Raw genomic sequence first — 23,214 nt, forward strand, 5'->3', positions numbered from 1 at the left:
TTCTGCTGAGATTAAAAATAAATAATTATAATTTAAATAAAATAATTCATTATGACTGTTTTCTGTAATTTTATTTGTCTTATTATAATTTTATAATGTTAGAATAATATACCAATTATATTATCTATTTCTGCTTTCAATTCATTGTAATAATTCCCGTATTCGTTCATGGTTAGCCAAACATATTTAATATGAAGCATCTTATTTTCTATAAAAGTGTTTATCATTAATTTATTAATACAAAATAAATCAAGTGCAATACATTTTTTTACTTAAAATTGTTCAATATTTAAATTTAAGTAACATCCACTATTTTCACTTCAACGTAACAACAAATTTATATTAAATAATATATTTATGTTATAAATATTTAGTATTTACAATAACAGTAAAGTGTAGTAAAACAGTCGTTAAACAGTATGCAAGTGGTTTTCGGGGCACTGGTGGATTTTGGCGGAAACGCCTGGGAAACCCGTCGAGCCAGTTTTCAGAATTCTAAACAACGAACCAGAATCCGGGCGCCTTGTGTACTGCTCGTCAGTCAACTGGTAACCGGCGGTAGTCACGTACAGCTCGTCCATGTTGGGTCCACCGAATGCGGCCGAGGTGATCTGATACGCCGGAAGCTTGACGGACTGCAAGAGCTTACCGGTGGACGGATTGATTTTCAATATCTAAACAAAGACAAGAGGCCTGAGAAAAAATCCACCACGGTGCAGACGGAGGATATAGTTTTTCAATTTTATTTTAAACAGTTTTTTTTTCTAGTCTACAACCTAACAGGTTGGTTTAGATAACTCTTTGCTCCAATAGAGACAAGAGTTGCCATTCCGGGGAAATGGTTATGGTGCGGTGGTTTCCCATTGCCAGCCCAGATAGAGAAACGGCCAGCGACCAAGATTCGAACTACGGCTAGTGCGTAGAAAAAACACTGTCGCGGTAACCCTCTCGGCCACGACACCACGACTTTAAATAATAGCCGCCCCTAAAAAACGGTTACTATTTTACACATTTTTTAGTAAAGAATCTACTACAAATTTAGACTGATCGATCAAGAAATTCAAAATATTGTAAAAATTAGTATGTATATTTTTAATAATATATAAATAAATAAATATCTATAATTTTTGAAAAACGGAGCATTACGTTTAATTAATCACCAAAATTTAAAAAAAGAAATATTGTGTTTTTTTTTCTAAAAAAATAAAGTTTGAATACAGATTTTTGACAAATGTTTACAAGCTAAGAAGTTATACCAGATCTAATCTAAAGACTATCCCAAACTAATTCGACTATTTTCCAAAATATAAGTACAGTTTTAGGGTATTTTTCTCGCTATTTAATAGAAAGGGATAAACTTTTTTGTTTTTGACATTATATCTTTCGGGTACGATTTCCAACCTATAGATTTGCTACACAAATAAATCGATCCGGTGGCTAACGGGTTATCGTGGGTCCGCACATTATTGTAAAACTGATACCTTCTTTGATCCACGTCGAAGGAAGTATACAAAATGTTGACACACTCAAGACGAGCACTTACGTGATTGCTGTTGAAACAAGCGACCCACAAGTTTCCGTCGGAGTCGATAGTCATACCGTCGGGGTCGCCAGAAACGTTTTTGGTTTTCAAGTCGAAAATCACTCTGGGATTGGCTGCGGCGGTAGACAGACAAACGGTTAAACATCCAACAATAACGGCCATTAATGATAACCAAATAGGAGGTCGTCGATTAACGCAATAGGGCACTCACCTAGTTCGCCGGAAGTGATGTCAAAGTCAAAACCGACCACTGCCCATTTGTACGTGTCGATATAAAAAAACTCTTTGTTGTTCGAACTCCACGCAAGTCCGTTGGAAATGCTGACATTCGGCACTCTGACTACGATCGACCCGTCCAGCTCCACCGAAAACAGCGTGCCCCTTGACTTGTGATAGTGTCCGGGTAGGTCTTCCATCTCCGGACCCATAGATCCTGAACAAACCGGGAATAAGTACGGCGGACAGGAAACAAACATATCAAGAAAACGACTCAACGATTTATTGTCAAAAGACACGCAATTAAACGGCAAATGTGTTAGTTAGTAAAAATATTGGACCAAGTCATAAAATAGCTTTGAGTATTAAGAAATTAAATTGAAAAAAAACTCAAAGAATTTCGGTAGACGTTTTCAAAAAGTTTGAAAACATTAGCATTAATCGTATGGAAGTTATATTATTTAGTGTAGGGATTTTGGGTATGAAACGTTTGATTGTGATAATGAATACCTGGTTTCAAAATTGTATTATTATTTTAGGTTCCTAGTACCCCATTAATCAATTACTCTTATTATAATTTGGAAATCGGCTTTTTGCAAATCATCTTGTATGTAATTTTTATCCAATTATTTTCCGAAACATCATTTAGTAAAATACTAGAACTACTATTAATACGTCGTTAGGCTGTTACAGGTTACTATAACTGTATAAGCCCCTATTTTTAGGTAGGTACACTAAGTTTAAAATTATTTAATACATAATTCACCAACCTACCTGCCTCTGTTCTTTTTCAGTAGTCACGTTAACCGACAATAACCAAAAATGATTTAACAAATTTAAAGTCAATAGAACAGTTAATTAAAAATTGTAGCTTTACATTGTATTAGTGTATTTTAAGACTCCATTCAGAAATAATAACAGGCATTTCATATAAATTTATCTTTTTAGTTTATACGGATAAAGTTGTATTTATGAATAATAATTTAAAAACAATTTTATTAAAAACATTAATTTTTAAGTTTTTTAATTTTAAATTGTACGTAGGATGTTATAGCCCTGAAAAACGGTTTTAAACTTTAAAACGATAGTTTTCTATTTTACAATTAGATTTTTGATGTCATGGTTTTACTGAGAATTTGTTTTATTTTAGGTACTTAGTTCTGTGTTTTGGAATTTTTCTGGTTTAATAATGGTATGGCTTTAATTCAGGTTCAATGTCCCGACTATTTATGCTATACAAATAATTGCATTAACATTTGCCTATGTTTCTTACCATTACTCCACTTGACCTCACGAATGTAAATTTATCAAAAAAAAAAGTTTTATTTAAATTTGTTTTAAAAAAAAACAACATGCAATACGTAGAGCAATACCCAGATAAGCACTGACAGAATATATAAAAAATACATTAGGCAATAGCACAATGTACTTAATATACACCCTCCTTATTACTTAATATACGATTAAAGAAGTGTTATGTTTCCTTACCGACCCACAGCCTGCCTGTGGCGTCAGCTTTCCCGTCGTTAAGACGATTTCCAGGTTTAGTGTCCACCAACTTTAAGTACGATGGTGCGCTCGTTTTGTTGGCCACACCGTCCCATTCCACAACTCCTATCGAAGGGCCTAATCCAACCACGAACGTGTTAGGTTTCTCGTCGACAGGTATAACGAGCGTCACATCCTGGTAACCCTCTAAAAAAAAAAGAATGTAATCATTAATAAGATATCCAAATTAATGTCAAGCAAAAGAAATTTTCAAAATGCATTTTCATTAATAAGTCTCTGTTAATCGAATCCGGCATTTTTTATTTCTACACCGGTTCTACTTCTTGTTCTCTAGTCTTAACTTTTTTACAGCTTTTTTCGTCTTTCTTCTTTTACCAAAAGATCTCAAAGAATTTGTTTTCTTTCAATGGCATCACTCGTAAACTACATCTGTTAATTATAATATTTTTCTAATTATACTCAACCAGTACATCCGTATAGATTTTAGACGTAAAATACTCGTTTGGTTACTTTAATTTCCTTCTCATCCATCTTGTCCAATGGTCAACATTAATTTGTAAAATGTTAAAAAATACAATAAAGTTATTGTTAATTTATCGTCACTAAAGATGACGTTTCCTTCCTACCATACATAGTATTGTTGTCCTCACTAGTTTTGTGAAATACTAATTTATATTAAATTAATTGTATGTCTAATTAAAAAATGTAATTTTTGTACTTAGTCCGGTTTTATTAAAAACCTTATTGAAAAATTAACGAAAAACATAAAAAATACAATATTTTAGGTCTTATTTGATGTTGAATGGTTCAGGATAAATTCGATAATAACAGAAAGAAATTGAGCATTTAAATGCTGAAATTAGCCATTGTGATACACGTAAGTCCTTAGATTTAGAGATGGCATTTTTTCGGATTAGCGGAACTATACTTAATCTTATGATAATTATATCTAAATTAGAACTCTTCTGGGAATTCACAGATTACATTTTTAGTTTTTATTTCATTAAAAGATGTTCAGTAGTTTAAGCGGAAAATGTGAACAAACAAACATATTTATAGATTATATCTAATCTCATTACCCTCCTCTTCTTTCACAGTGGGGTAAAAATATTTTCTAATGTGTATTTAGATACCTATGACCGCTTTGTAATGACTCTTGGTCTCGGGATGATATCGATGAATAGATCCTTTGTGCAAGTCCACGAAATACAAGCTCTGCGTGGATTGTTGCCAGTGAGGTCCTTCACCGAGTTCAAGAGGTTCGGTACACCGCTCAACCGTCGGCTCCTGAAATTAAAAAAACTTGTTATTACTACCGTTATGGTAGTTTTCCCCTATTGAAACGAGCCTTTAAGCCAACGGTGTCTTTCACTTTGCCTGCATACAAACGATCCACCAGACTACATAAGCAAACGACGTACAAAAACTTTACCATGATATTATTATGCCGGTTTAAGTCAGACATTAAAAAAAAAAAAATAATAATAATAATAATAATAATACAAGTATTGCGCGAGCACCAATACACACACAGCGACGGCTGTCGATACAGTTTTTACATTAATGAGCAGTTTTTCTCTGTATTTATAGGGAGGGCCTCTCAAGGAGGAGTCATCGCTCCGCATCATATTTAACGTAATAAAAAACGTCATTGATAAAATAAAAACGCATACTAAAATAATATATTTTTTAATCCGTATACGTACATCAGTCAATTGATCCATATCTGCGCAAAACATTTCCACTCCTTGGCCGTAAACAATTGTTCGGACCACGTTACTGGAACACACAAGTTCAGTAATAATAATATAGTGTATAAAAAAAAAAGCTAAAACGACATGGTCGTAGTTAACATGTGTAACAAATTGATAGAAAATATTGAATAATATTATCGAATACTGTAATTATAATTATTATTATGAACAAAACTGATTATGGCTTAATATCATCGTTTGAGAATACCATAACATTATTATGGAGAACGTACTTATGGAATTCGCAATTATATATAATATGTTTTACGATATTTGAGCCCTCCAAATGTGAATTAGTGCATGAGAAACATTTACTTAATTTTTACATTTTGTACTAGCCTTTAAAACCCTAAAAATGTGTTGTCCTTTTTCCTAATACTAAATTATTCTCAATTTGCTAAAACACATTTGTTTAGTATTTCAGAAATCGTAAATAGGCATGTCAATTAATTTAAAACAATAGGTGTCCAAATAGGAAATTGTTTTTGTCAGACCTTTTTTTTTATTAGATATTTCACATGGTTTCGGAACACTTAGACGAGAATGTAGAAAATTAAAATTTTTTAATGATCGATCCTTAAATAGTATGTTTACTAGGCCAGATCATCCAATGCCTAACAACTTCATGACAAATTAGATGTTTATCGATTTTGCGGATCGTTAGTTACAGAGGTCTAAAGGAAACAGTAATATTAACACAGTTTAAATGGGAAGTAGTTTCAAGTAATATATTGTACAGGGTCGCGCGTTCGTTACGCTTTTTTTATTCACGACCGTGACATTGGATTAATATAGCAATAATGCGTGTGCTTGTAGAAATTTTAATCAAATGATACAAGTTAATAAAAATTCGATATTCTTATTTACTTCTTTGACATTTACAATTAATGTAATTACAGATGGTTGAACTATATTATTTATGCTCGTAAAAACTATAGACGACGAAAGTTAATTTGTCATAGTATATTGTAAAATGTATTTATTTATTAGGAATAACAAGCAAGATATTATTTACAATTAACAGGTGGTAAAAACCTAACTAATTTTTGTAAATATATAAGCGTGTATTCATACGTTGTTTATGTTTTATTTTATTTATATTACAACGACAAATAATATATACGCAAGTTTCGACAGATGGATTTCAGTTAATTACACCATTTATTTTTAATATTTACCATAATTGCTAGGCAAGCATGTTTTGTTTTCCATTTTAACGAAGAGAAATTCAATTTTATAATTTTACTTTGCAGTTATCATTTTATATTTTAAAATATTATTTTCGAATGTTTACTTAATGAAAATTCGAAAATTGCGTCTCAAAGGGGTTTAAAGGTTAATTAAAAATATATTTTAATTAACTATTAAATTAAAAAAAATAATTAATTTATATTTTAATTCTTTTTAAGAAATACATACACCTAAATAAACAGCCTGAATATTTAACTTTAAAAAAATGGTATGCCTTTACGGTTATAGTTTAAGTTACTAATGAGCAATATCATAAAGTATAGGGCGTACATAATGTTATAGAGTTCTATTTGGATAATAAATAATAAAAAAAATATGTATATATTTCCCTCTTGCGAACAATTGACACAGAAATTAACAATTTATGGGTTTTATTTCTTTGAATTATTACTCAATGATGTTTAATATAAATAATATAAAAACGTCATTCCTAAGTTTATATTTAATTAAATATAATATGATATATAGTTTACTTAAAAGTGAAAAGTTATTTTTAAAAGAAGTGCATTTTTGAGACATTCTATCGATTTTATTAACAGGGGCGATTTTGACAAAGGAGGCGAGGGGCAAAAATTTCCGACATATTTTTTTTTATGTTATGATCAAAAGTTAGATCTACCTTCAGCCTAATTTTCAACTTTTAAATTCTAAAAGTAGGTCTAAAAAACTTAAAAAACTTCCATCTCCCGTGGAGGAGAGAGGGATATTTTCAAAATATGTGCCGTGTGGATAGGGGCATGCCTAATAAATGTTCTATTTCCACTCGATTTGACCGTTTTACGCGGAGCAATTTTTTCGGGTTTTCCTGGTTTTGGGAACTTTTTAAAATTTTGATTCACAAAGTACCAATTGTATGCGATGTCGAAAAAAGTTATCGTCTCTTTAGACAGGAAAAAAATAACACATCTTTATAAAACTAATACTTTCCAGTTCACATCGAAGCTAAAAGCCATACGCGCCACTAAATTTACCATCAAAATTGCAGTTAACCAAAACAGATAGTATCATTAAGGATGATCACTGAACCGTATACAGTTGTAACGGTCACATTTAAATTCATCTTTAATATTGGCCCAAGTTAAATTAGTATTTTTTTTTTCGAATAAAAAAAATTAAAGATTCTGCAGTGCCCTTCAAATAAAATGGAAAGTACAATGAGGTTTGTTCATCCGTCCAATTATTTAATTTTTTTTTATCCTATCAAATTTGGTAGTGAAATCATTGACAGATTCGTCGCTTGTACCGTGAAAAGTGTCTAGGGCAAAGGTGATAAGTTCGCTATCATAGGGGTTGTCATAATGAATTCTTGGTAATATTCAATAAAATATAATAATAATTTAAAAAAAAATCTAAACCAAATATTATAAAAGAAATTAATAAATTTTAATATTAAATGCAATTTGATACTTACTAAAAAAAATTTACTTTTCTACAACCTGAAAGTTCATTAAAAATAGCAGGTACAATTTTAAGGGGTCGTGTCCGCAGTCTATTCCCATAAAAAATGTTAGGGCCCCTCCCTGAAGTAAGACTAACGAAAATCGGCGGCTCCGCCAAATTGTAACGTGTCTGCTTGGCTAGGCCGAAACGACAGTCGATAGGGTTAAATTAGTGGACCCGAAGACGGGACGGATGTCTAGGCCGAATCTACACTTATATATCCCTAAAGTCTCCTTTATATATTTGCTATATCGCCTGAGGAGCTTAACAGGCGATCGTACCTCTAAATAAATTAACTCTCAAGTGTGCAACGAAACGAAAACAGGTTTATTAATAATTAATAAGTAAAGCTACGTACATAATATATATTACCTCTACCTGGATCCTAAAGCGTTCTCTGTAGTTAGTCCAGGTAATGGCGGAGTTGAACGGACACACGAGTACATACGGGTATAGTTAAAAGAAATATAAAATAGTAAGGTAACGTGAAATAATAAGTAATGGCTTTAGAATAATTAGGTCGCGATCCGAAGATGGTAGTATCTCAGCTAACTGGGCATCGGTGCCCCTGGCATGGTCCCGTGTGTCTGTTGTCTCCCCTACCTATAATGTCTTACATGTTAATCGGGGTAAACTGCTCTAATAATACTTATTTGGAGGCGAGTGGTAACGGGCGGCTAAATGTGACCGTTACACGGTTATAACTGTATATAGTTATAAGTGTATATAGTTCAGTGGGGATGACGTGTGGCTCAACGCAGAAATATGTATACACTATTGACTATACACAGAAGAAATAATATCAGCTGTGCACTAATAAAATAAAAAATTGTTAAGAGGGCGTCGCACCGGTGATTTTCAGTGGTAAAAACATGTTTAAGCAGACTGAAAATAACTAGCTTAATTTTAGTTTTAGAGTAAAAGCACCCATTATAAAATTAAAAGAGAACAATACTCCGGAGGGCAAGACGGTGCGTTTTTTTCAGTATTCCAAGTATAACGCTCAGTACATAGATTAGAAATAACGACTATTTTAACATTTTTAAACGACTGTAATTTTTCAAAAAATGATTTTTTTTTTTTTAAAAACGCACCGTCTTGCCCTTCGGAATATTGTTTTCTTTTAATTTTATAATGGGTGCTTTTACTCTAAAACCAAAATTAAGCGAGTTATTTTCAGTCTGCTTAAACATGTTTTTACCACTGAAAATCACCGGTGCGACGCCCTCTTAATGCGACGTGAGGAAGTATTACAGTATGGCATTATTTTAAGTTTATGCTTATTTTCACCTTGTAATATAAATATATTTCTTTTTAACTTGTGTTAGCGTATTAATATCTATACCACAGTGGTCGAATAACGTATGTCACAAAAAGCAAATTTTACAGAGACAAAACAAAAATAAATAGATATTAGATTATTTTATCATAAATGGACTTGCATTAATATACTTCAATAATATTATTATGTATTACATTACTGACTTCGGACAAAACTATCATAACGGAAAATGGAAATACGTTACAATACTCCAACTACAGTTAACTGTTAAGGACGTATGTTAGTTTACCACTTGCTATATTCTGTGCATTTATGTAATATTGGATATAACTTTATATACCTCCGAAATGAACATTAAATGAATACTTTGATTATGAACGTAATTAATTTTTTTTTAAATTTGGACTTGCGTTATGTCTTGACCTGTGGTACAGATATTATATAGGTATAAAGTATCTTTGTCAGACACTCTGGTACAATACTTTGACGCTAGATAGAATAGTAGTATTACCACAATAACAATTTTAAAGTCAAACAGTATTCTTACCCGAGTTAGTGATATTTTACGAGTTCCAAGTGGTCAAAGATATCGTGTAATAAAATAAAAATTACGTTATCGTAATACCATTGAAAAAACATAATAATATTACATACAAAATAAAATGATAACACCAGATAACACGTTTACCGATGATAATAATATTATATTATTATGTACGTATAGCGCAAGCGCATGACGCATGTCGCAGCTAACCGCCATTGACCGTTGACGTTGAAAAATAGCAAATACATATTATAATTTATAGTATATACCTACGCAGTGAACTGTAAAGAATGAAAGTTCTATTTCAACGGTTCTAATATTGTGTACACACCAGACTAACAAACAACAATATAGAAGCCAATATAAACAGTGGCGTAATTCTTCAGTTTTCATCCTTTGAAATAGCGTTTATTTGATAAAATCAATAGGAAGAAAATGTTAAGAAATAAAAGTCAGCCTGGCATTCTATTCAAACACCAATATGACAAGAGCATAAACAATTTTGTGCATATAAATATATTATTCCAAACACTCATTTTTACTATAGTTTAATTTTTCTTATGAAAAAAAAATAGACTTACCTAATATTGTTAAAACTTCTAAAAGTTTAAACAATATAAAAACATGTAAATATTGTATATATTTTTGTTTTGAATTTTTTTTAATGCTTCTCCTAAAAAGTGACTTTAACACTTTTATCTTTTTACTCATTATTTGGTCTTCAAATATTTTGGTGTTACAAAACAAATTTTTTTTTCAAATAATACATAACATACATTAATGATTTTGAAACCTATATTAGCTTCGATGCGGAGCTGAGAAAAGGTATGGTTTTTAGAATAATGTGTTTTAATTAAAATTTTTTTTTTTCAAATAACACTGAAATGGCATATTTACAAATGTGATTTAGCCCTTACCCACAAGTAAAATCATATCGTTGACATAGAATTAGTAAATGTTTTTAGATTTTTCTACAAATGTTGAGCTTATTAAAAACGCTATTACTATACAATGCTTAAGTCAACTAAAGAGACACAGAATTAATTTGATTTGCCAAAAACTAAAAGTAAACAAGCTTACGAAACTCAGTGTAAGATTCTCAACTAAAAATAGCACTTTAAATACACGATATACTACTATAGGGTGCCTCCAGGTTTTTAGAAATTACCTTAGGCTACCGTGATTAAAAAAAGGTTGGAAACTTCTGGGGTAAGGGGCCAAAAAGGACTGAAAATTATGTGACCCCTCTTTTAAAGTGAGAGCTTTTTGCACTGAATAACACAGAATAATTTTTTTTTAAAGTCATTATTTTTTTACTTAACTGTCGAAACCTTTAATTTTTGACTTAACAAAAACAGGAGGCTTATTTGGGGGTTCTCCAGATGTCCAATCACCTATTACTTACTTTTCATGCTGGATCACCCTGTACATAAGCAAGGGTCGGTTGGCCTCAATTTTCAAGGTTTTAAATATTTTTCAAAGGTGACATGTGCCCCTTGTTCCCCTTCCCCCTCAGTAATATGAATTCACAATAGATTCATAACAGAAATTTATCAGTATAATTATTTTACAATGTACCTATTATGAATGTTTATGTTTTGTAAAGTACACACAATCAAATGTAAATGAAAATTTGGTTGCTGAAAAGTAGGAAATACATAGCTTACTGCAAGTAGCATTTAAAACGTCAATTTTTGGGAGTTAGCAAAAAACCAAAAAAAAAGTTATATTTTTACATGCCTAGCAAATATTTGGTATATACTATATACTCAAAAATATAGGTTTTTCGGGATTTTTATGCATACAAAAATCTTAAATGCAATAAAACATCACATACAAAAACAATAGGTTTTTTACGTACCCTTCTTTTTGGGCAATAAAACCATGAATATCAGCAACTGTAGTGAAGTAAGTCGCTAGTGAGGAAATTATTATTTTATTCGTTGTTGCGTTGAATTGCCACGAAGAAAATATGATTTTTTGGTCTACGGAAGTGCTTAAGACAAATGTGTCAAATATCCGTACACCTAGGATGGCAAATGACGATTATAAATTTGATAACATTTTAACTTAACAATTTTTAACATACCAGTTACTTGAGAATTATGAACAGTTATAGAAGAAGTGCACCCTAACACCACAGTATCATTTTCTAAACGGAATATTGTCAAGCATATACATTGGTCATCGCCGCCAGTAGTGAGTAAATTGTATTCATTTTCTAATTTTAACCAGTCACAACAATTTATGCCTGACTGATGGAAACTATTTTTATAGACAGGAAGTATATTGCTCAGCGATTCACTGTTGTTGTTAATGCAAACTGAAATGTCCCAAAACAAAACATATCCTCGAGTATCCATTGATAGTATATAGTGGGTCATGTGTATCTGAGCTTTTAGAACTTTTAAAATACAATTATTGCAATCTGCACTTTCTATAATTGGGCACAGTATTTTGCTATCTACATTAAAATTATACAGCCTGTAATAAATAAAAAATATTTCACATTATTATAGTCTATAGTAAAAATCATAATCTGGACTAGTATTTAGTTTTAAAGGGTTAAAGAGTAAAAATTATGTTTTAATGCCTACTTGACTCCTTTCTGCAATAATGTTCCGGAGAAAATTACATGTATTAGTTTCCTATGTTATTAGTTCCGAAATAAATATAAATTTCTACATTACTCAAGTTATTATTTTGGAGCAAATAAATAATAAAATATTAATTCCTCCAAAACGAATAATAGAAGGGAAAAAATAGATTTTATTTCTTCTGTTATGCATACTAAGGGGTCACAAATAGGCATTAGTTCTGGATCATTTCTTAAAATATATAAAAAATACCTTAAAATCGCATCAGAACATCCGACAGAAATTAATACTGATTTTGATTTAGTGAGTTGCAAGCATACATCCATAAATCGAGTTTCTCCTTCATTTGAAGGTTTAGATTTCCATGGTTTTTTTTCATGCTTTGTTTTCAGTAAATAAGAAACAGATTCTTCACAATAAACGTCTACAATAATGAAATCAAATTACTAAAGCGTCAATATTTAGTTAGCCGATAATAATTACCATTGTCTGCGGTTTTTAGGATCCATACTTTTAACTGAGCCCTGCCACCAGCTGTTACAATAACATACACATCAGGTTCCAACTGGAGAGAGGAAACTGAGCGAACAGATGATATATGACTTCGAAGTGTTAATATATTGTTCAACTCTTGTCCAAACCGTGTTAATCGAACAGTCGTATCATCGCTGCCTGTTACCATAAGATTATTATCAATTTGAGACATTGAATTAATAATCATTGAATGGAAACCTTTCTAAAATTAATCATACGGTACAACTAAATGTCAGCATTTGATTTAGTTTTATTACATAAAAAATATTTAAACAAAAAAGTTACCAAGAGCGTATGCTGGCCATTCAACGGTATTTTTTTCATTTCCAATTTACCACTTGCAGAACTACACACAAAGTAAATGTCAGTAGAGTTATTAGCAAAGGTCAGATCCCAGGCTCTGTGGCCGCCACCACAAAAGACACTCGCGAGAATTCTTTGTTCAACTGAACTATAAATAATCAAATTGTTCTACAAAAAATAAACAAATATTAGTGATAATTAATGAAAACTCTAAATGCACAACTATATTGGTATTTATGTAAAAAATTGAATGAATGAAATGCATACTTCCTTAAAGCCACAAATTAATAGACCATTTGTACGAGTATTGTAAATTCGGAATGGCCATTTAGTGGGCAATATTTCACAACGGGTTTCAAAAATATGGTTAGTTTCGGCTGATATGCTCCAATATCTATGACAACCATCTCGGCCAACTGAACTAACAATTAAAGTATTTAAAAACTGACCATGAAACCACATTGCAGTGACACCGGCAAAGCTATGAACTTTGTTAAACACTTGTATTGGTTCCTAAAACATATTTTTTGAATAAAATATAAAATTTAAACTAAGAAAATTCAAATAAGAAACCTTTTGGTTTTGAAGAAAAACAAAAATAGATCCTTCATTACTACCAGTAAGAATTAAAGATTCAATTTGCACAGCCGCTGTTATCCAAATATTTGCTTTCGAACTTATATTATATGTTCCTATATGATGTAACTTTAAATCTAAAAAAAAACATTTTAATTAAAATTAGTATTATTCAATATACATTATAAAATTAATATGTTCATACCTTCATTAATTTTATATGAACAAATCGTATTTCCCACCGAACTAGTAATTACATTTTTACTGTTCAGCCAAAGAGAACAGTTAATTTTTGTTGATGAAATTTGATCATAAAAAAATTGAACATGTTTTTCTCCAATATCTTTAATATAACCAGTTTAAAGTAAAAATAATAAAATGGTATCCACTGTCCACATCACAATAACATGCCTGTGAGCATAAATGGTTGGCGATCGCATAGGATTTCTATGCTTTTACACAGAAACGTTATTATGACAAGGATTATAGCAATCAGTAATGCAGTCGTAAAGACTACATCATTTATGTTAATGTTAACATACTCACTATTTAAAATTACTATGTGTCCACTACTAGTTGTAAAAAGTATTAAACGTTCACAAGGAGACTTAGTCATTGTTAATGTGCAACACAAAATATCATTTTGGTAGACATCACGGCTAATAGTGGTTTTGTATTCAACGACTTGTCCATCAGAATAAAGTACCAAGGTGCAAATGTTGTTTAAAATAACTAAGTGTTTTGGATAGCGGTTTAAAATTTTATAATCGTCAAGAACACTACATTTCGGTATAGAATCTAACGACCAAAGTCCTACACTACCAGTTGTACATCCACTGGCCATTAAATACTCGTTTTCTAAATAGTCCAAACTGCGAACTTGAGAACCTCGACTTTCTTCCCATTGATAAATCGAAGATAAAGAATTTAAACATATTTGGCCGTCCTACATAATTAAATTTTAGATAAAGCGAAGTATAAATTAAAAAATAGTTTAAATTTCAAAGAGTACTTCTCCAGCACTTAGAACACTGCCAGACGTCAATAAAATGCTTTTCCAAACTCTCGCTTTATGTGCATAGAACGAATACTTTGGTGCAATAGTGGCATTCTTCCAGTGTTCGTACAATGTTTTATATTTTATTGATGTTTCAACATTCCAGATTACAATACTTCTATCGTCCGATGTAGAACTTAGAAGAGTGTTTGATTTATTGACATATATTGAAAATATAACACCCTGAAATATTATTAATCATTATTTGACAAACTTCTTTATACATAATTAATAAAATATAACAACCTCATGTTTTTGTAGCCTGTGTAAAATATTTGTACAATTGTGCCTTCTAAAAGGACTCCAAATTACAATTTCTCTAAATACTGTCCCTGAAAATATTATAGTATTATCTATGTCTTCTCCCACTGATGTTGCCGAGTATCTACATAATTTGTATTAAGGAATAATAGTTAGCATAAAAAAAACAATACAAAATAAATGTATTATTAAAAGTAATCAATAATTATACATAAAAAAAAGATTTAGCACAATATTGACAATGAAATATCTAATAAGGCGAATATTTAACAGCATTTCATAAAATTGATTACTTTTAAAAAATAATTCAAATTTAGTAAAATATGTAAAGTAATATTAAGGGATACAGTATACATTGTTCATCACACTTTGACGAATTTAATTCTTTATTTAGGTTAAAATTCCATACTTTAGCAATATTATGAGACGATACTGATAATAATAAATTGTCTTTTAACCACAAAATATTACAAACCCAATCATCAGTTTGTAGTATACACTCAAATGTTAATCTAAAAACATAATACACATAACAATTATTTCACAGATATTTCCTACATAATATGTAGACACAAATTACTTACAAAAAACCATTATGAGTAGTTAATTTATGAATGGCTACATAATTTTCTCCGTGTATAGCAATTAATGTTGTATCATTGTTATTTTGAATACCGTGTATGGAGGCTTTATCAAATATTTTCTTACGTAGACTCAGACTTTTTGTACGAGTGTCATAAACAAGTAAGCAATTTCCTACACCTACGAAATAATACCAAATATTAATTTCAACACTATTTTATTAACAAAATATTCATTTAACTTGCCAGCGAAGAGATAACAACCAACAAACTTCACACAAGTAACAGTGTTTATTAATGTTATAGATTTAAAAACATCAGATTCTATTACATCTGTATAGGAAAACATAGCTCGAGCCAATGTAAGATTTGTAAATTTTAAACTATAATTTAAAACAACAAAACGTTTTGTTTTGGTAATACCCAATCAGTGATTAAAACAAAAATCTTTTTAACTTAAATGCGATGATTATTATGATTTAATAACTAACTACATTTGGCATTTCTTAATAACCCAGACCACAAATTACAATATTATTATTAGCCACTAGGTGCCTATAATAATATACTAATTACTAACGTCTAGCTTGAAACTCCTGAACAGATTTCGTCGAATATTACGATCTAATAAATTTGAATTTTATCAGTGTAGTAATATTATTCACATGGTCTGTAAATAGCGGTAAACGGTATAAGGCAATATTATGTGATAATATTATTCTACCAGGTATGCAGTTAAAACCATGTCTTATCGTTATCATCTTTCGGCTGTGTTATCATTTTTTTGTTTACGTCTTGCAGTTGGCATGTTTTATGACGAGTATGAAGTTAGGCATAAACGAGCCAGCAATATTTGATAACAAAATGTGTCATGGCGTTGGTGTATGTTGTGTTGCCAATACTCTAATTATTCTAAGAGGCAGTTCATATATCCACGTACACCGACGATTATTTTTATACGAAATCAACTTAATTGATTAAAATATATTTTAATTATCGACAAAACAGTAAGAGTATATTATTTAACTAAAAAAAAATGGCACTTGGGGTTTTGTGGCCACCAGGAGCCGCCAAACCTGTGCACAAAAATATAGCCAACCGACCGAAACCGGCGGCAGTTATGTCAATTTTTGACAATGTTCTGGAAGATGTCCCCTCAGTTTGATTATACCAATCGAAAGCTTACTAAAATGTCTAAAAATTCGTCTCTATGAAAAAAGTTGGCACCGGGGGTCTTGCGGCCACCAGGAGCTGCCGAACCCAACCCAGCAATAAAAAAGCGGCCGACCGCCGACCCATTGATATGAGATAGGAGTGGGAGCTAGTGGGTAGGGGATAGAGAAAGATATAGGAGATAAGAGATATGTTGTACGTTCAACGTTCAAATTAGAACTAAATAATAAATTCAAAATAGTTTAAGGGCCCAATTTCTCTATGAATTGTTTTAAGCCAGATTTTAAACACTACAATATTACCCAGAAACTTGATGTTTTAATATACTAGCTTGTTACTGCTTCTTAATATACTATATCACTATCTATAATTCCACCACTACTTTAAATTTATTCGGTACTTCAACGAGGCATGAAAATGCTCTTTCGTGGTTGCAGACTCGGCTGAAAAACTTTTTCAAAATTTCGATCCAAAATCTTTACGAAATCTTTTTGAAACATATTATTTTAATTGTAATTGATATTTACAAGAAACGGGTAGAGGCGGTGATTCACGGATCCCAGAGATCGTTGTAGCCGCGCCCGACGTCTCACATTTTACATTTTAGTAAGCTTTCGATTGGTATAATCAAATTGAGGGGACATCTTCCGGAACATTGTCAAAAATTGACATAACTGCCGCCGGTTTCGGTCGGTTGGCTATATTTTTGTGCACAGGTTTGGCGGCTCCTGGTGGCCACAAAACCCCAAGTGCCATTTTTTTTTAGTTAAATAATATACTCTTACTGTTTTGTCGATAATTAGTATATATTTTAATTAATTAAGTTGATTTCGTATAAAAATAATCGTTGGTATAGGGGGATATATGGACTGCCCCTTAGAATAATTAGAGTTTGGCAACACAACATACACCAACGCCATGACACTCTCTGTTATCAAATATTGCTGGCTCGTTTATGGCTAACTTCATACACGTTACAATTTCAATCAAATTGAAACTTCTGTTTACAACAATCTGTTAACTGCTGTTGAAATTCTGAACTTGTACACTATTATTGACTATTGTCACACAAAGTGTACCACTTTGTTGGCAGTAAATTAATATTCGGTTTATCTGTTATTACATTAAATTCTTATACTGTTTTTTAAACGCTTGCCTTAACTAATTTGTTTTCTTTTAATATGAGCTCACTTTGTTCGACATAAGTGTTTGACTGTGAGTAAGACTGAAGATAATACTGTATATAATATAAATATTAATATTATTATTGTTTTTAAAATTCATTGAGATTTTGTATTGTTATTTTAGGTTTCAAGAGTGATATTGCATTTCAGACTGTTGCTGTCATGAGCGACGATGACACTTGGCGCACGCCAAATTTTCGGCAAAATGTTGTTAACAAAATGTAAGATATTTACTGTAAAATTTTGTAGTTGTAAATAAAATAAATTGTTATATTTAATATCCTTGTATATATTTTAGTGATGAAGCTATCTCTCAATCTGGTATGCCTACAACAAAGAATAGTTTGGAAATGGAAAATCATGTATTCATGAAAGCCAAAAGCAAAGTAAGTTCCTGTTATTCTAATACAACATAAAATATGTTTGTATTAGTTGCACAGTATTGTCTAAAACATATCATACTTGTTTAAGGTATTAGTTTGTGTATCAATCAATGTTGTATCAATGTTGACATTTCTCTAATATTTAATTGTTACAATAAAATGTTTTATTATTACAAAATTAAGTATAGAAGTGAAAAGCCAACAATTTCTTATACATAATTTTAAGTTTTAACTGTTCCATAAACATATTCTAAACTATTTTTAGGATGAGTATTTGAGTTTTGTTGCCCGTTTGTTATTACACGTTAGCGGAAGAGACATGAGTAAGCTTATGATTATTAAATTTGTTTATTAGCTTAAAACCAATACACTTTACCAGACACCCTTTTTTTTTCTATAATATATTTTTATACGCTGATTGCGAATCTGAAGTCAGTTCAAAAATTATAGCTAGTTGAAATTTGCATATTCTCCCTATGTAACAGTACGCAGCAGCGCCGTCGGGAGGCGGCAGCATAGCAGTGCGGCGGTGATAACTGATAAGGACGGCAGGTCTCCGAGTGTTTTGGCACTCGCTCGCTATGCTGGTTGGCGCCGTCGCTTCGCTCAGCTAACTAAAAATATCTTAGGTTTGTAGGCTACAGTCTAGGAGGGAGATCATAGGTTTTAAGGAAAGGCGGTTTAAAATGGCTCTTGAAGCCATGTCACGTGTCCGGCATAAAAAAAAAAGGATTACGAAGGTACAGTTACATAGGGGAAATATGCAAATTTCAACTAGCTATAACTTTTGAACTAACGGAGTCCGCCTAATTCTGACTTCAGATTTGCAATCAGCGTAAAAACCACTATAATATGGGGGGGGGGGAAATCGAAAAAAAAACAGGGTGTCCTGTAAAGTGCATTTATACCGTAAGTTTTAATCATTATTTTATTTATATTTATTCTAGGAGCCGGTAATCAAATGATGAATATAAATCAAAATCCAGGCACCGTAAATGCGACCACATGTAGGTATTTTAGTATAGAACACTAGGTTGTCTAAACAATTAATGATTAATATATAGGACATTCCACGCCAGTTGCCAATTGTTCCCACCTAAAAATTCAAAAGTTAAACATTTTTCATGTCCGCCCTTTTTCTTTTAGTTTTTACACATCTAAAAAGTGGTCGCTTAGGATTGAAGTAAAACAAGTTGCTTAGTGTTTTTCCCATACTTAACAATAAAAATATTTGCAATTAAATCAAACCATTTTTTACCATAAAAAATAATTTTACAAAAATAGTTTGGAATTTTCGGTTCTTGCGACCATTTCAATATTTTTGAAAAGTGAATAGATGGAAAGCTCGACTTTTTTATTTAAGATATGTCAATGTTTGAGTAGAAACCCCTCTAGAAAATATAGTTATAAGTATATAAAATATATATTAAATTGTCAAAATAACCGTTAAAAACAATTTATAACTACATTGAACATTTATTATATTTATAGTGTTGCAAACGTTAAGCAATCGACCGCAAACCCAAAATAAATTGCCAGGCCAAATGACAATGGGTGCGGGTCCTATGAACCAGGGACCACCATTGAGACCTAATGGACCGATAAGTCAAAGTCCAATGGGTCAAGGCCCAATGGGCCAAGGTCCAATGGGTCAAGGTCCAATGGGCCAAGGTACAATGGGTCAAGGACCGATGATGCAGAATACAGGTCCCGGGCCTATGAACAATCAGATGGGTCAGGTCCCTTCGATGCCGATGAATTCAGTTATGGGCGGGCCTCCAATGCAAGGAATGCCTGTACAAATGCCGGGTCAGATGCCTGGGATGCCTAATAATATGCAACCGGGCCCGATGGGACGTATGCAACAAAGAAAAGTATTGTGAAATATTTTTTTAAATTATTTTATTAAAAATTTGATTATATAATACAAAAGTTGAAATTCACAAAACATTTAATATATATTAAGACGCCAAATGCCCCAGACAATGTAATGATGGTTCCAAATCAACCTAATGTTGGCTATGCTGGCGGTCCACCTAGATCTGTGGGAACTAGCCAGTTTCTCAGTCATAGCCCTTCGTCACCGCAACAGTCTCCAGTAAATGTACTTCCGGGGTAAATCAAATATTATTTTTTTAAATAATTGCTTATAACATTAAAATATGTATGTTTATTTATTGATATATATTAATTTATATTGGATTTTAGAAACCAAATGATTGCCTCTCCTAGTGGTCCACAGTTAACTCCAAGCGGTTCAATGACTGGACCCATTAGGTCAATTGGTAAGAATTTAGAGTTACAGTTGAGTTTCGATAATTCAAAGTGAAAATTGTTTCAAAAAATACTTTGACCTAGGTCCTAGACCAATGAGTCACAAACTACAAATAAATAAATCTTTAACAACAATATAAATGTTGTGTAATTTAAGTAAATCCGACTGTAAAAAACTCAAAAATTATAACAAATTGTTTGAAATACTTAAATTTCTTTAAATTATTAAAAAATAGTATTGAAATTTAATGTTGCAGTCGTCAAGTGTCTTCATTATTCCTTATTCTTTTTTAAGTTTCTCTCTTGCTTATTTAAAATATTTTTAATAGAAGATACAAATTAGACCACCCGACGATTACAACATTTAATTTCAATATTCTCAAATATTTAAAGTATTTAAAAAAACCTTTTTTTAATTATCAAATAAAGTTTTATAAGTTTTCTTAGAATCAGGGTATTTTAAAGTCAATTAAAATTTGTACTTTAAACTTTTTTGTAAACTAAATAAAATTGTCAAAATACTACCTCAGATATAGTTAAGGTTTGGTTATGAATTATTCAGTACAGTTCTATACAAAACTTGGCTAAAGTACCTGCAGTACCTGACTGTGTACTGCATTTGTTGAACCCTTAATTTGGCAATAAATATTAAGTAACAAAAATAGTTAAATTAATGGTAATTTTTAATTATGTAAAGAATGGTGTATCTTTAGAAATAAGTTAATATACTTATAATAAATATAATAAGTTAAATACTCTTCCTTATAACTTTTTAAGTAAGATCATATGTTTAGGTCCAGTTCCGTCTCCTGGTAGTTCGGTCCCGTCTTTAAATACTCCGTTGAATCCTTCGAATGCTGGTCCAAGTCCTTTGGCCCAAGAAGATATCGCCTACAGAGAAAAAGTTAGACAGCTTAGTAAATATATTGAGCCACTGCGAAAAATGATTGCTCGAATAGGAAATGAAGGTAATATATTTTTATTATTTTAAACGGTAGTGGGTATTGTTTATTACATTTTTATTTAAGTAACTTATTCATGCGTTTTATACTTTTCTCTATTAATTTTTTTCATTATTTATTATTTCGTTATTCATAAATAATTATTTTAATTTGTGAATAATTTTATTTATTTATGAATAAAAAATTATAAATCTATGAATTAGTCACTGAAAAATCAGTTATTCGATGTTCATTATTCAAATAATTTTTGCGCAACTCTTGACATTAAATAATAATTTATATATTATAAGCATAAGTTGCCTAAAGTTTTTCTAGATACTTAATTTTCATTTTTAGATGTGGAAAAATTAGCTAAGATGAAGAAATTATTAGAAATTCTTTCATCGCCTAACCAACGGATGCCTTTGGAAACATTGTTAAAGTGTGAAATTGCTTTAGAAAAATTAGACTTAAGCAGAGTAATTAATACTTAATAAATTGTAAATTCATAAATTCACATTAAAATAGTATTTACATTAGGGCGAAGGTGGGAGTGTACCGCCACCGCCGTCGTCTGCTATGAGAGAAGTTCATCCACTTATAGAAGTGATCAGCTCAATGATTCAATCTCCAAATTTCAATCATACTTTACACCGCACCTTTGCGCCATGTATTGAATTTATGGTTGGGCCAAGACGACCTGCGTACGTATTTTGTTATACAAACCTGTCTCTTATCAAAATAAATAAAACATGGTTTTGATCTTTTAAACTTAGTTCGCCACCTCCCTACACTGGAACCGATAACTTCAATGAAATTCAGAGTATAATACCTAAGGCGTTAGAAGGAGAAATAGCTAGACTCGATCAGCGTTTCAAGGTATAATATAATCATTGTACAAAAATACACATACTTTCATATCAACTTTTTATTCAATTTAGTTTTGTTGTTTTTTTAATCGTAGGTATCTTTAGATCCTGTACGTCCGAGTGGAGCGTCTTGTATTCGTTTACTATGCCAACTAGACGATAAAAACTTGCCGTGTGTGCCACCGATCAATATAATTGTCTACGAAAATTATCCACCTGCCAATCCTGCATGTGTCATTTCATCAAACGATTACGGCGGTACTTCGTTTCTTATGTGCGTCAAAGATGTGTTTGAATCAAGAATGATGTTAATGCCGATTCACTTTACTGTTTCACACATACTCGACTCTTGGGAAATGAGCGTAAGGCAAGCAGTAGCGGCATTACTCGATAACAAAGAAATAATGGTTTCCGACTGATACTCTACATAAATAGGCTCTTGATGAATCTGGTTACTTATATGATTATTATTATTATTAGTGTTATTTAATTTTTTTTATTTTCCTAATTTATAAAAGTATTTCATAAATTCACTAAAAACATATTGTTTTTGAGTTGGAGAATGACTATTTTTAAATGTTACTTAATTTTGTAAACTACCTGTCATTGTCGTAAATATATTATAATGACTTATTCACAAAAAATTAGAGTCATTATTTTTGCAGTGAACAAAATCGATAAAACGTGTGATCTAAGTGATCTCCTCTTTTCCCAGTGTTAAACCATCTTAAACGCGATCTCCCTAATGCCCTTTTCCCATTAGTGTTTTCTTAACGGCCTTTCTTCTGTCCGTCACACGTAGTCTGTCCTTTCTAGTCTTTTACTTCTTAGAAAATTACGAACGTTTGGTTTGTCGTCAACGCTTTATAAGTCATTCTTTTTTTTGTCAATCAATTATTTCCGAGTTCAAGTCGTTCACTGATTCATACATTTTTAGTATTA

General features: G+C 31.3%; 2 protein-coding genes across 4 annotated transcripts; one reads left to right on the forward strand and one right to left on the reverse strand.

The window, feature by feature from the left end:
* Positions 1-249: 249 nt before the first annotated feature.
* Positions 250-16,056, reverse strand: LOC126838155 (uncharacterized). The gene is made up of 20 exons (XM_050572320.1): positions 15,695-16,056; positions 15,452-15,629; positions 15,215-15,379; positions 14,853-14,991; positions 14,562-14,789; positions 14,096-14,495; positions 13,755-13,892; positions 13,547-13,686; positions 13,241-13,486; positions 12,956-13,141; positions 12,620-12,872; positions 12,389-12,560; positions 11,629-12,023; positions 11,401-11,566; positions 4,975-5,047; positions 4,402-4,555; positions 3,248-3,454; positions 1,755-1,976; positions 1,544-1,656; positions 250-674 (listed from the first exon to the last, which is right to left on the reverse strand). Exons 1-20 carry the CDS (start codon positions 15,795-15,797, stop codon positions 411-413), a joined length of 3,942 nt encoding a protein of 1,313 aa, XP_050428277.1. The 5' UTR covers positions 15,798-16,056; the 3' UTR covers positions 250-410.
* A 1,550-nt stretch (positions 16,057-17,606) lies between these two features.
* On the forward strand, positions 17,607-22,902 carry LOC126838297 (mediator of RNA polymerase II transcription subunit 15). 3 transcript variants are annotated; one of them, XM_050572618.1, is made up of 14 exons: positions 17,607-17,836; positions 17,930-18,026; positions 18,104-18,191; positions 18,454-18,511; positions 19,136-19,195; positions 19,680-19,829; positions 19,875-20,062; positions 20,155-20,303; positions 20,397-20,473; positions 21,257-21,430; positions 21,761-21,882; positions 21,944-22,107; positions 22,180-22,282; positions 22,368-22,902. In XM_050572618.1, the coding sequence occupies exons 2-14, from the start codon at positions 17,968-17,970 to the stop codon at positions 22,689-22,691; spliced, it is 1,716 nt and encodes a 571-aa protein (XP_050428575.1). In that variant the 5' UTR covers positions 17,607-17,836; positions 17,930-17,967; the 3' UTR covers positions 22,692-22,902. The 3 variants fall into 3 exon arrangements, with proteins under 3 accessions (XP_050428575.1, XP_050428574.1, XP_050428573.1); XM_050572617.1 differs by having other exon boundaries at positions 19,680-19,799; positions 19,830-20,062; XM_050572616.1 differs by having other exon boundaries at positions 19,680-20,062.
* The last annotated feature ends 312 nt before the right edge of the window (positions 22,903-23,214 follow it).

This window comes from Adelges cooleyi, unplaced genomic scaffold (assembly GCF_023614345.1).
Source record: "Adelges cooleyi isolate 19-005CV unplaced genomic scaffold, UGA_ACOO_1.1 ACOO_flye_CR_arks_rails_tigmint_CR_PRNA_30, whole genome shotgun sequence".
NCBI classification, from domain to species: domain Eukaryota; kingdom Metazoa; phylum Arthropoda; class Insecta; order Hemiptera; family Adelgidae; genus Adelges; species Adelges cooleyi.

Coding starts and splice junctions, on each gene's coding strand:
- LOC126838155 (XM_050572320.1), bottom strand. CDS start 15,797: ATGTTTTCCTATACAGATGTAATAGAATCTGATGTTTTTAAATCTATA. Junction 14,992..15,214: donor TGTGATGAACAATGTATACT/GTATCCCTTAAT, acceptor CAAATTATGTAG/ATACTCGGCAACATCAGTGG. Junction 13,487..13,546: donor TTTTTCTTCAAAACCAAAAG/GTTTCTTATTTG, acceptor AATATGTTTTAG/GAACCAATACAAGTGTTTAA.
- LOC126838297 (XM_050572616.1), top strand. CDS start 17,968: ATGAGCGACGATGACACTTGGCGCACGCCAAATTTTCGGCAAAATGTT. Junction 19,196..19,679: donor CACCGTAAATGCGACCACAT/GTAGGTATTTTA, acceptor TTATATTTATAG/TGTTGCAAACGTTAAGCAAT. Junction 20,474..21,256: donor TGGACCCATTAGGTCAATTG/GTAAGAATTTAG, acceptor TCATATGTTTAG/GTCCAGTTCCGTCTCCTGGT.